The 13,054-nt window shown below is 52.8% G+C and overlaps 1 protein-coding gene across 1 annotated transcript; it reads right to left on the bottom strand.

Moving 5' to 3' along the window:
* Positions 1-2,584: 2,584 nt before the first annotated feature.
* TMEM270 (transmembrane protein 270) lies at positions 2,585-5,564 on the bottom strand. The gene is made up of 3 exons (XM_070411546.1): positions 5,499-5,564; positions 3,035-3,469; positions 2,585-2,890 (listed from the first exon to the last, which is right to left on the bottom strand). The coding sequence occupies exons 1-3, from the start codon at positions 5,535-5,537 to the stop codon at positions 2,585-2,587; spliced, it is 780 nt and encodes a 259-aa protein (XP_070267647.1). The 5' UTR covers positions 5,538-5,564.
* Between the last annotated feature and the right edge of the window lie 7,490 nt (positions 5,565-13,054).

The following is a 13,054-nucleotide window of genomic DNA, read 5'->3' as shown; positions in this document are numbered from 1 at the left end:
ACTGACTGCCCTCACCCTTGACCTCAGAATGGGGTCCCTGTCGCCCCTGGGGAGGTGGCAGGCCCAGGAGAGGGGGCTGGGCTCCCAGGGGCTCCCAGCACCTCCTGCACTAGGCCTGGAGCAGGTGCTGCTCATGCACAGATAAGGCAACAGCCCTGGGAGGCCCCAGGTGCTCTGCTTGTGCCTGTTCACAGGTGGGGGAACTGAGGCTCACAGGGTTAAGGAACCAGCCCAAGGTCACACAGCCAGGAGGTTGTGGGTCCAGGATTCAAACCCTGATGCTTTCTGATCCCAAAGCCTCTGATCTGTCCAGTGTGTGCAAGGGGCAGATTCTCTCCCGTCCCTCCCTCCCTCCCCAGCCCCAGCCCAGGACTCCAGGGTCCTTGGGAGGCCTGGGAGGACTTACACTCAGGGCCTGGATGCCTATGTCTTATGGAACCAGATCTCAGCTCCTATAAGGGCCCTGCCCACAGATCTGCACACGCAGGCCTGGCGCCTCCCCAGCCCCGCATCAACTCCTAGCTGGGGCGTTCAGGACATTGAGGTCTCTCAAATGCTGACTGTCTCATCAGAGATCACCTGGTCACCCCACACTGCACAGACGGGGAAACTGAGGGCCGGAGGGGTTAGAGCCTTAGCTAAGGTCACAGGGACGGGGCAGAGCCATGGAGCCCAAGCACCTGCCCCAGGCCTTCTCCTCCGGCCTCTGGCTCAGCCTGGGAATGGCCGCGTCCTCTCACCAGCCTCTCCGCTCCGTGCTTCCCCAGCTCTCCAGCCTGCACACTGCCCAGGGCAGACTTAGGTGTCAGCCTGTGTCCCAGAACCCAGCCTGGAAAGACATGCAGGACACAGTGGACCATGTTTTCCTCAAGCTTAGAACCAGAGAATAAAGAAACACTTTTACCTTAACATCTCTGTATTTTTGGTAATTTTTTCTTTTTAATTTAGTACAAGTAAAAGATAGCAGTATCACAGACACGGCCCAGAGCCTCCCGGCGGGTCCTGGCCTCCAACCCATCCTCCAGCTCATCCTGCCTCCGGTCCTCTCTCCCCACGCACCCCCCTCCTCCCCGCTTTGAGGCCTTTCTCCACCTGCCCTTCCCTCCCTCCCTCTCTCAGGCCCTGCAGGCCCCAGCCTTGTCAAGCACAAGCTTGGTCCCTGGCAGGGCAAGGCCCATCCAGCTCCCCATGATGCTCTGGTGCTTTCTCTCCACCCCCCAGGCTGCACACTTCTGCACCCAGCTTGCCTGTGAGCTGGGTGTGTGTTCTGGAATCCCAGTAGTGTCTACTCCTTCACCAGGGCCGTGCAGAGCCCTCCCCAGCAGGTGTTCTGCCTCATTGGCCAGACGGGAGCCCTTCACAAGTCTCCCCACAAGGACAGGCTGGGACTGCTCCTCGGACTTGGAGGAAGGGCCTGGAAATTCACTGCACACCCACCCTGGGCCATCTGCAGCTCCATATGGGAGACAGGGCAGAAATCCGGCCCTAACTCCCCTGGGAACCAGAAGGGAGAAGGAAAAGCCGGGCAGAGCTCTTTGGAACAACTTCCCGCACTCACACCACCCTCAGGCTTGGGAGTGTGTGGAGGGTGATGGCTAATTCTCAAGAAATCATCCTCCCCCCCTTCCCCCCCATTTCACAGTATCACTCACCTAAGTGGTGTCTGGGGGATGTGACCCACTGCGGCCTGAGCTCTCCTGGCTGTATGAGCCTCCCTCAGCAGGACTGGGCAGCTAGGGGCGAGTGCTGAGATGATGTTTCCCTCTTGCAGCAGAGAATGGTATATGGATCTGTGAATGGATTTGTGAGTGTGGGTAGACAGGCTGAAGGATGGATGGATGGACGGATGGATGGATGAATAGATCTGTTGATGGATTTGTGGGTGAGTAGGTGAATGAATGGGTAGGTGGGAGGGTGATAAGCTGATGGATGGATGGATGGTTGAGTGGGTGGGTGGATATATGGATGGATGGGTGGGTGGGTGCATTCGGTGGGTGGGTGGGTGAGTGGGAAATTGATTGGCTAAGTGTGTAAACGAATGGATGGGTTAGCTACAGACTGACTCAGGAGTAACTACTTCTCAAAGGAATTTTCTAAATCTCTGAAATGTGAGGCCCTGGCACCCCCCAAAGGCCAGAGTCTCTAACTACCCGTCTCCTCGAAAGCCCCAGATACCAACAATCCTGAGAACCAGGGACAGGACCTGGAGAAAGTTAGGGGTTCTGGGAAACAAAAAATCCAGGGTCCAGTGCTGGCTTTTCCCGGGATTTGCTCTGGGCCCTTGGGATTGTTCAACCTTCTGAGGCTCAATTTTCTTATCTGGAAAATGGCGCTAACCAAACCTGATGCCTGTGCTACTATGAGATTTAAACAAAATTACGTGTGTGAAGTGTCTGAGATGGCTATCTGGCATGTATGAGGTGCTCACAGAATGTGATTTCCTTCCCAGAGGCAGTCCTAGGGCACGCGTGCAGGCACACACATGCATACATATACATGCACACACACATATGTGCACATACACCCCTCCAGCCCAGTGAGAACCTAGACCAGAGAAGACCAGGAGAGGCAGATGAACACACATTTATTCTCCAAGGGTTTCATGCTCTGGCAGGACTGGCCCAGCCTTGAGAACCAGAGACTCAAAGAATGGGGACTCAAATAGAGACACAGCTTCCTGGGGCTCAGCCTCCTGGGCCTGGGCCTGGGCCTGGGCCAACTGGGCTGTGTGCTCAAAGGCAGCCTGCAGCAGGTGGGAAGCAAGGCAGGTGGTCCAAGTGACTAGATAGGCCAGGTGCCAGGAGGTAACCACTAGCGTGCTCTCCACCCACCAGTACAGATGCTTCATCAAGGCGAGTAGCCCCAGCACCACCTGATTCTCCAACAGAACCTAGAGGGACGAAGAGGACGGGCGGGTGGACACTGCGAACTCACAGGGCTGCACTGCCCGACCGCTAGCCCTCTAGCCCAGCCCTGCTCATGCCCAGCCCCCCAGGCCTGCCCTCAGCAGCCTGGCCTGCACCCTGCCACCCACCTTGCTGGGCAGCCAGCCCAGGCTGCAGCGGTGGGCCTTCCACAGCAGCCTGCAGGTGAGCAGCAGCAGCAGCAAGGCCGCCAGCATCAGGCTGTGCAGACACGACAGAAGTAGGTCCATCCAGGTGGCCGCAGATAGACCCAGCTGCTCCCAGGCACCTGGCTGCTTCGGGTCCAGGCCCAGGGCCCGGGCACAGCCCAGCATGCCCGCCCACACTAGCCTGGGCACCCTCAGAACCAGCCACACAGGAACCTCCATCAGTGCCAGCCCAGCCCGTAGGACCGAGCCCACGGGGCAGGCTGTGAGCCCGGGCAGTGGGTGGGCCTGCTGGCTGCAGGACCCCTGGGCCTGCTGGAGCAGCCCTGACAGCCAGTGGTTGAAGAGGATGATCTTAAGGAGCAGAACATTGTAGAGGTGGACCCGGTTCTGGACCAGCTGCAGGAAAAGGGGAGACAACCGTCACCCGTCGTCACTCACTGGGGGCAGGAACCCTACCCGAGTTTTATTGTAGGGGTTGGGGCTGCCAGGTCACCTTGAGCCAGGCCCTCCTCCTTTCGAGCCCTCAGACACCCCACACATAAGAGTGATCTTTATCTGTTCACTTCTAAGGACTCCATTCTCAGGAGTGGAGGTAACGTCTCTTAGAAAGTGTCTCATATTACATGTGGTTTTCTCTCTTATGGATTTAAATAATCCTATATAATAAACGGCTAATCTGCAAATAGACTGAACGACAGAACGATGGGTCACTATGATGCACACTGACCACCAGGGGGCAGACGCTCAATGCAGGAGCTGCCCCCTGGTGGTCAGTGCACTCCCACAGGGGGAGCGCCACTCAGCCAGAAGCTGGGCTCATGGCTGGCAAGCACAGCGGCAGTGCTGGGAGCCTCTCCTGCCTCCACAGCAGCACTAAGGGTGTCCGACTGCGGACTGCGAGAGGGTGCAGGCCGGGCTGCGGGACCCCCAAGTGCATGACTTTCATGCACTGGGCCTCTAGTTATTTATAAAAGTCCAGGCTGAAGGAGATTGACTGGTGATGATGGCAATGATAATGTTGATGATATAGGAGTGACCATCGCCCTCAGCCCTCTAATCCTGTGGGATTTGAATCCAGGCCAGTTTCTTCTCCCAAGCATCTGGGCTTTTCTGCACATCCGTTGCTTCTTGGTGTCATGAGGACAGCTGGTAGCAACGGGCAGTGTCATTAGGGGTAGAGGGTGTGAGGCATGGGGGACAGGGACAGAATTAATGACTGACCTACTGAGAGGGGTGAAGGAGAGGGAGGGACCTAAGATGATGTCCATATTTCTGTCCTGGGCGACAGGGTGGATATGATGTCTCCCATCCATTGGGAGGAAGAGTGGGGTTGGATGGGGAAAGAGTCTGTAAATGAGAAAGTTTCACTTGAGTCTTGGAGCTGAGAAGCCCCTCCTCAGAGCCCTGAAGACCCCAGCCCCTGAGTAACACCAACCCACCAGTCTGGACCCCGTGTGTCCTTGTCCACAGGACCATCTGGAAACCGAAGGGATGGGGTGAGAGGCAGCAATCTGGGGTTGGCTGTATGCCCTCCCATATGGGGGGATCGGCAGAGCTGAGGGGATGGAGCTGTGCTGAGAAAGGAAGGGAACACAGGGGTCCAACTAGAGGAGGAATTAGGATGGAGGTAGGAAATGGCAGCTGCCCCCACCCCCACCAGCTGATAGTGTTGAAACCAGGAAGGAGAGCAGCCTATTATATCCCACATGGCCCTATAAGGTCAGTTATAGGCGAGAAAATGGAGGTTCAGAGAGGTAGAATAATTTTCCCAAAGTCACACAGCTAAAGAGTGTAGCAGCCAAGATTCAAATCCAATTGTCTGTCTCGTTCTACCACACCATGTCATCTGCCCTTTCTGTGCCTCAGCAGCAGGCCCAGGGGACTCTTTTCTGATAACTCAGCCCACTGAGCAGCAAGAATTCAGAGATGTGGCCCCAGCCATCAGCATTTGCATGTCTTAAAACAATGAATGGGGCCTGGCCGACGTGGCTCAGTGGTTAAGCTGAGGTCACAGTTCAATTCCCGGTCAGGGCACATGCCCTGATCGTGGGCTCAGTCCCCAGTGTGGGGCATGCGGGAGGCAGCCAATCAATGATTCTCTCTCATCATTGATGTTTCTCTCTCTCTCCCCTCCTCTCCCTTCCTCTCTGAAATCAATAAATATATATAGAGAGATTTTAAATGGATGGGAAAGGCAATGCTTATCCCACAGGAGTGATTCTCTAGAGAAAATGCCGGCACTGTGCCTTGGGGTGGGGCTTCTGGGAGCTGTCAGGTTACCCAGGAGGCAGGCAGTCGCCTAGCTCCACTGCTCAGGACGGGTCAGTCACCTGCCTCTCACCAGGACGGGTCCAGCAGCTCCTAAGTAGCTGTGAAGAGCCAGGTGTGTGGTTCCCCCGCCCCTTTACCCCAGACCCCCACTTACCAGCACTGAGAGCTTCACCACCAGCAGCAGAATCCCCATCAGACTGGATCTGGAGGGAGGGACGGCCTCCACGTCTGGCCCCCTACCCCTCCTCCAGCTGGGAGAAGCAGGTGACCTCACAGACACCACCGGGTGGGGGCCAGGTTGCCGTGGGGACCCAGTTGCCCCAAGAGAATTACCTGCTTCCCTCCCCCTTCACTGCACCAAGACTGGGGTATTTGTCCTGTCCACTTCCTAGTTGTGCCCCTAGGGACATCACCTCCCCAAATCCCCAGCCCCAGCACGCAGGGCCTCAGGGCCTGCAGCAGGCAGCCGGGGCAGGCAGGGCAGACAGAAACAGGCTGCGCCTCCCCACATTCTTCCAACTCCCCAAGTATCCAAGGCCGGGAAATAGAAATCTGCACCCAGGGCCACAGGTGACAGGATGTTAGGAGGCAGAGGGAGTTGAGGATGCTCAGCTGCCCAAACTGGAAGGCTCTACCTAAGCCCCCACGCCCATTCACTCTTGCATTTTACTAAAGGTTGGTCCCCAGTCACAACGCAGAGGGATGAGGTTGTGACCTTTATTCTCAGATCTTAGTGACACCTCAGCGGCGTCACAGAACAGAAAGACTTCGTCTCGGCACTAGCAGAGCCAAACACTAAACACCGAGAACTGCAGGGGAGAAATCGCGGCTATTTGATTATGAATGGAGCCACCCAGGAGAACGGGAAGCTGAACTTCCCGCTGGCACGCAGGTTACTGATAATACAGGGCAGAAATCACAGCCACCGTGGGTGAGGGGTGGGGGTGCTGCTGGGAGCTGATGGGTTAGGCATGAGGGGAGGGTAATAACTCATCTCTCCAGGTCTTGAGGGGCAGCTCTAGGCCTTTCCCCACATCCCTTTGTCTGGTTTCATGCGAAAGTAGCCAGGAGTGCCGGCCACCTTAAGGCTGGAGCTAAAACACAACGTAGGTCAAAATGTTAGCTTTTGCCTGCCAGTGGTCAGAACCCTGTGACCATTCGTTAGGTCCTGCTGCCTCAGGGATTGCTGATTATAGTAGGGAGGGGGGAGAGGGAAGGCAGAGAGAGGGAGAGGGAGAGAGAGAGAGAGAGAGAGAGAGAGAGAGAGAGGACTTCTAGAGCCAGGGTTTATAACTAGTTCATCAGTCATAAGGACCCTCGGTTTCAGTGGGTTCTGAGACTAGGTACTAGTAGAGGAGGGCAAGGAAGGGAAAACGTGCCTCGTGCCTCGGCATGTCCTGGAAAGGGACATGTCCTGGGGGAAAGAGGGCAGATCTGCTGAGCGAGCCCCCTCGGGGCCACAAGAGGCAACAGGAGGCCACAAGCTGAGCTGCCACAAGAATGTTGGAGGAATTGCTGGAGCCATTAATGAGAATACTTAGAATTCTGGGAGAATCCGGAACCTGGAGCATAGCTTTCTCACATTGCTTTCCTCAGCAGATGGGCCCAGGGGCTGGGGCATGAGGCGCTCACATCTTGTAGAAATTTCTCAAAGCAGCTCTCTGGTGCGCAGGCCACTGCGAGTGCCGGGCTCTGTGGGGAGAGGGCCCCTCCATGCTGGAAGGATGCCAGCCACCGGCCCTTGCACACAGTGTGACTTCAGTCCTCACCGTTCCCTTGGCCTGGCACCCTGGTGCAGGGCACCACCTACCCACCTGTCCATGGCAGCCTGCCAGAATGAGTCCCTGGGACGGCAGCGATGACCTTTGTCCAGGGCAGTCCTGTGTACCCACTGGTTTCCTTCCCTGAGCAAGGGCTGCGGCCTGGAAGGTGGAGCATTCAAAGTCCCTCCATTCTGTCCTCTGTCTTTGAACCCCTCCCCCCACCCTCTCTGTCTCCAACACTGCGGCTCTGAGAAGTCATAGGGCTTCAGAAAGGCCTCCATGAGCTAAGTTTTGAAGGATGGGTAGGAGTTTCCCAGAGAAGAGAGTGTGAAGGACGGTCCATGCAGAGGAAACAGCTTGATTTAAACAGTTGAGTGTTACCCGAGCATAAAGTGGGACGTTGGGAGGAGCACAACGTAGGTGGTGAGGTCAGCAGGGGCCACATGGGTCAAGGAATCTCTTATTAAGTGACAGGAGCCATGGGAGAGTTGAAGCAGCAAGGCAACTGGGGGTCACTGTGGGCTTTAGAACAGTCCCTCTGGCTGCATGAGGAGGCTGGACTGGGAGGCAGAGGGGTGAGGGGATCCGCTAGAAACCTACAACAATAAACCCTCGAGGCATGAGATGATGGGAGCCTGGACTGGGGCTGTGGCGCTGAGAATGGAAAGAAGTGGACAGAAATGCGTGGAAGGTGGAACTGAGGAGGATGGAAGCTGTCGAGGATAGTGAAAGGTCCAAGATTGGCCCCTGCTTGCAAACTCACCGGTCAGCCTGCCAGAGACTCCTGGAGGCTAGGAGAAGGCACAAGACTCCGGGGTCAGAGATGAAGGACCATTTATTACAGCACCAGCAGTAAACTAGAGTATACGTATTTTGCATTGGCTCTTTGAGTCCCAAACCCCGCAGGGAGATGTGATTAGAGCCAGGTGACACCTGAACCCCCTGTAGGTGTATCACAGAAGAGAAACCCTGAGCTCCAGGGGCCCGTCTTTCATAAAAGGCAGAAATCAAGCCTGCTCCTTGCTCCTGAGAGACACATTGTCCCTCTCATGCTGGATCATGCCTGTGCTTCACTCCAGAAGGAGACATTATATACTTGTATTCCAAGGTTGCTTGATAAACATTCTGGAAAAGATCATTCAGAACAAAGAGAAATCAGTTCCTTTGCAGAAACACAAGTGACCTATGGAAATTTTGTCTCCCAACTAGAGGACTGAATAGGAAGGGGGGTAAATTGAGGCAGGACTCAGGATCCCCCTCAGTGGTGCTGCTGCCCACCGGGGTGGGGTGCGGAGTTGAAGTGAGTTTGGGGAAGAGTCTGAGAGATTTCTGGGAGTCAGATGGTGAGGACTGAAACTAAGACTTGCAACTCATCCCCCCACCCCCCTCGCCTCTTTGGCTTCCTCCCCACCATCACCGGCATCACATACCCAAAACTTGTCCCTGAGTTGATGGTCCTCAACCTCATATTGACCGAACTTCCTGGACCACGTGGCCCAGGCAGGAGCTGGCGTTGAAGAGACCTCATCCTGCACCACTGACCTCGGGGGGGGGGGGGGGGGGGGGGGGGGGGGGGCCTTGGGGTATCTCTCAAGTCCCATTAGGATGCCAGGGCCAAGGCTGCTGCAGAGGAGCCCTCAAACTTGAATTCCTCAGCAAGGAGCCCTCCGCCCCCTTCTCTTTCCTACTCAACACCGAGGTTCAAGGCCACCCGGCACTACGGTGCTGTGTGTCGCCTTGGGCAATACCTGCCCTCCTGGCCCTGACCTCACCTTGCAGGGTAACAGAGAACCAGGTGAGACAACCCAGTTTTCAATGAACATTGCCTTGCACGACGTCAGGGGGCACCATTCCCCGGCCCCTGCCCTGAATCCGAGAAGGCTGTCCTCCCCTGCCAGGACCAATGGCGGCGAGAGTAAAGGCAAGAAGCCCGCCTCAGAAGCTTCCCAAAAGCTCTCAGGTGCAGGACCAGGGCGCGGCCGCACGAGGGCAGCAGATACCAGGGTTGCGGGCCGGCACAACGGGGCGCGCAGAGCAAATTGGTGGAAAGTTTTCAGTTGCTTAGTTTGTCCTCTAGCCTGCAAGGACGAAATGTTGTGTTAGCCCTGTAACCACAATGTTGCGGTGTGTCATCTCCAGGAGCTCGCCGGGTGCAGGTCCCGCCCTGCCTGGGTTGCTGGGGATGAAACCAGCAAGGAATGATCAGGACATACGTTTCCCCCTTCTCTCATGTTCTAATGTTAAACATTCGCTTTATTGCCCTAACCCAGTGGTCGGCAAACTGCGGCTCGCGAGCCACATGCAGGTCTTTGGCCCCTTGAGTTGTTGTAATGTACCCCGCGAATCATAGAAGGACGCCTCAAGAAGTCAAATTAAAGAGTCACATTCATTGCAATCCGGGACTATGAGGGGAGATTCCCCAAATCTCATAGTAATAAGATGGCCGCAAAACCAGACTTATATAGGCAAAGATCACAAAGGTATTGGTTACATCCCAAGGTTTGGAATGAGGAACCTGGTTTGCAAAAAAAGCAGTTTACAGAAGCAGAAGCAGCATGTTATCTAAATTACAGTTTTGGGTCTCTGGATCACTGAATTGACAGAAACACATTATCTAGAGCCCTCGGGTCTGGAATGAGGAACCTGGTCAGACTTAAGCATGCTATCTAAATCACAGTTTTGGGTCTCCGGAACACTGAGTCAACAGGGACACGTTAACTGGAGCCCTCTGACCTTGGGATAACTGTGCTGTCCTTCCCAGGTAAAGGAAAATGTGCTTTCTAAGACCAGTATGACCACAACCAATGGGATTTCACATTACAATCAATAGGGTATTTGGGATGATTTATATAATTCAGAAAATGGAATGATTTATATAATTCAGAAAATCAAAATAACTTTTCTATTGTTAAACAAAGCAAATAAGTACAGAAGCCAAACAGCAGGGTTGAAGTTAAACTATAGTTTCTACCTGAGATGTTTGCTACCATACTTCAGAGTGTGGTTCTTGCTATGCCCAGATTTCAGGATCCCCAATAGACCACCAGGGAGCCAGCCATGTCCGATGCAAAAGCAAAGAGTCTTTATTCGAGCTAGCTCGAGCTCCCCATCTACCACACTCGCCAATGTAGCGGCAGGAGGCAGAGAGAGAGAGCTCTGGGTGGAGAGGGGTTTTATAGGGGGGTTGGAGTAAGGGGAGGAGAGAGGACTGTGGGCCCTGCCGATTGGCCAGGCGCAAGTTGGTGTCACAGGATGTGGTTGTGTCTATGGCGCACACTTCCCTTGATTATCATTGGTTAGTTTAAAGAAATCCTAGGTGTGGCTAGCAGAGGCTTGGGCTTCCAGGAAGAAGCTCCTTGCTGAGCACATGGAATAGCTGCTGCCCAAAAATGGAGGATCCGGGGCAAGATGGAGGGCATAGCCCTTGCCCTTTCATTCCCTGCTTTGTCTTGGCCTAGCAGAGGCTTGGGCTTCCGAGAAGAAGCTCCTTGCTGAGCACATGGAATGGCTGTTGCCCAAAAATGGAGGATCTGGGGCAAGATGGAGGGCGTAGCCCTCGCCCTTTCAGCTCTTCCACAAAATACCGACTTCTGCGCATGGGCCACGAAGTTTCAGTCACACTGTACATGCGCGCCCGCACGTGGTATTTTGTGGAAGAGCCACACTCAAGGGGCCAAAGAGCCGCATGTGGCTCGCGAGCCGCAGTTTGCTGACCTTGGGGTAATGATTGATAGAGCGTCATCCTGCGGACTCAAGGGTCCCGGGTTTGATTCAGGTCAAGGGCATGTACCTTGGTTGCAGGCTCATACCCAGTGGGGAGTGTGAAGGATGCAGACTAACTGGTTTGACTCAATAGATAGAGCATCAGCCTATGGACTCAAGGGTCCTGGGTTCGATTCCTTCCGGTCAAGGGCATGTACCTTGGTTGCAGGCACATACCCAGTGGGGAGTGTGCAGGAGGCAGCTGATCGATGTTTCTCTCTCATTGATGTTTCTAACTCTCTATCCCTCTCCCTTCCTCTCTGTAAAAAATCAATAAAATATATATTTTTTTAAAATTCACTTTATTTCAAATATTCATTCCTTCCCGCCCCCCCAGAAGTATGTAAAAATGATAAACATGCCTTCATACTTCTTGGAACTTGTATTTATTCTTTCTCAAAGTGATTTTTATCGAAACCACTTGAAATGCAAGAATAATGATTAAAAGCTTGTGAAAGCAGGAAGGAACTGTCTTGTTAAAGGGACAGAAGGGTTTGAACTGACCTCTGTGGCTTAATTATAAGTCTATGCTCCAGGCCTTAGGTTCCTTATCTGTGAAACTGGGATATACATTGCAGAACCTGCCAGGTGAAGTTGTAGGGAGGAGTCAGTGAAATAATAGGGTCTGTGAGTGCTTTGGGCAGTACCTGGCCCCACAGCAGTGCTTGGGGCTGGTGGGTAATGAAGTCATCATTGGTGGATGATAAAGAAGCTCAAGATTTTTTAAAGCAAAATAAGCTGCAAGTTGGACAAAACTACTTTAAAATATATGCAAATTTGTATTTTTTTATTATTATTGATCTCAGAGAGGAAGGGATTGGGAGAGATAAACATCAATGATGAGAGAATCACTGATTGGCTGCCTCCCGCATACCCCCACCAGGTGCATAAATTTTATTGATTTATAAGCCAATTTGTGGAAATATTCATTTCAAACTGTTTTCAGGCAATTCATTTGGAGCCTGAAATTCACTCGATTTTAAATCCCCCCCCCCAAAAAAAAACACTGCCAAATATGAACAAAGGTCATTGCTGTTGTAAAATTTATTTTAAAAATTTTAACACAAAAAAAAATGAATGAAATGCTTTAAAAGTGGGGGTTTTTTTGGTGCCAAAACCCGGGATAAGAGCTTTTTAAAAAATGATATAAAGTTGCCAAACTACTCTATTGTTCAAAAACATTATTCACCCCCCAAATAAAGGTTCATATAAAGGTACAAAGCACATGAGACAGAGAGCAAAGTCACACCTGCGAGGTACAGAAATCAACATGAAAAAATAGCAAGGATAAATACATTTTTCCCCCATTCATTTATTGATCAGTTTGTTCAGAACCAATGTGTTCAGCGCACCTGTTTTCTGCCTGTTCACCTAGACTCCTCTCTGGGATATTCTCCCACCCACCAGCTACCCATCTTCAACCACAAGCTCTCCTTTCTCTGTCTGCTCTTTTACCTACAGGCCTCTTCCGTTGCGAAGGCAATGTTTCTCGCCCGACCTATGTGGCTCAGTGGTTGAGCTTCGACCTATGAACCGGGAGGTCGTGGTCAGGGCACGTGCCAGGGTTGCAGCTGGGTCCCCAGTGTGGGGCGTGCAGGAGGCAGCCAATCAACGACTCTCTCATCATTGGTGTCTCTATCTCTCTCTCCTTCTCCCTTCCTCTCTAAAATCAATAAAAATATATTTTTTTAAAAAGAAAAAAATGTTTCTCCATCCATCCAAGGATATTTAGGTTGTTTTTTATCTTGGCTATTGTAAAAAATGCTGTAATGAAAAATAAATGCACCGGGCTGTATCAAAATAAAAGTTCTGCTCAGCAAAAGAAACTGCCAACAAAGCAAACGGCAACCGACCAAATGGGAGAAGACATTAAAAACAACAGCTCCAACAAGGGGTTAACATTCGAAATATATAAAGAACTCATACAACTCAACACCAAACAAACAAAAATCCAACTGAAAAATGGGCAGAAGCCCTGGCCGGTGCGGCTCAGTAGACTGGGTGTCATCCCTTGCACTGAAAAGTTGGGGGTTCGATTCCCAGTCAGGGCACATGCCCGCCTTGCAGACTCCATCCTCAATTGGGGGTGTGCACGTGGCAGCAAATCGATGTTTCACTCTCTCTCTCCCTCTTTCTTCCCCTCTCTCTGAAAAGAAATCCTTTAAAATTAAAAAAAAGAAAAAGA

The sequence above is a fragment of the Myotis yumanensis genome, unplaced genomic scaffold (genome assembly GCF_028538775.1).
Source record: "Myotis yumanensis isolate MYYU_CA2020_CCGP unplaced genomic scaffold, mMyoYum1.0.hap1 SCAF_4, whole genome shotgun sequence".
NCBI lineage: Eukaryota > Metazoa > Chordata > Mammalia > Chiroptera > Vespertilionidae > Myotis > Myotis yumanensis.
The sequence above is the reverse complement of the archived record's forward strand: the minus strand, read 5'-3'. Positions and strand labels throughout refer to the sequence as shown.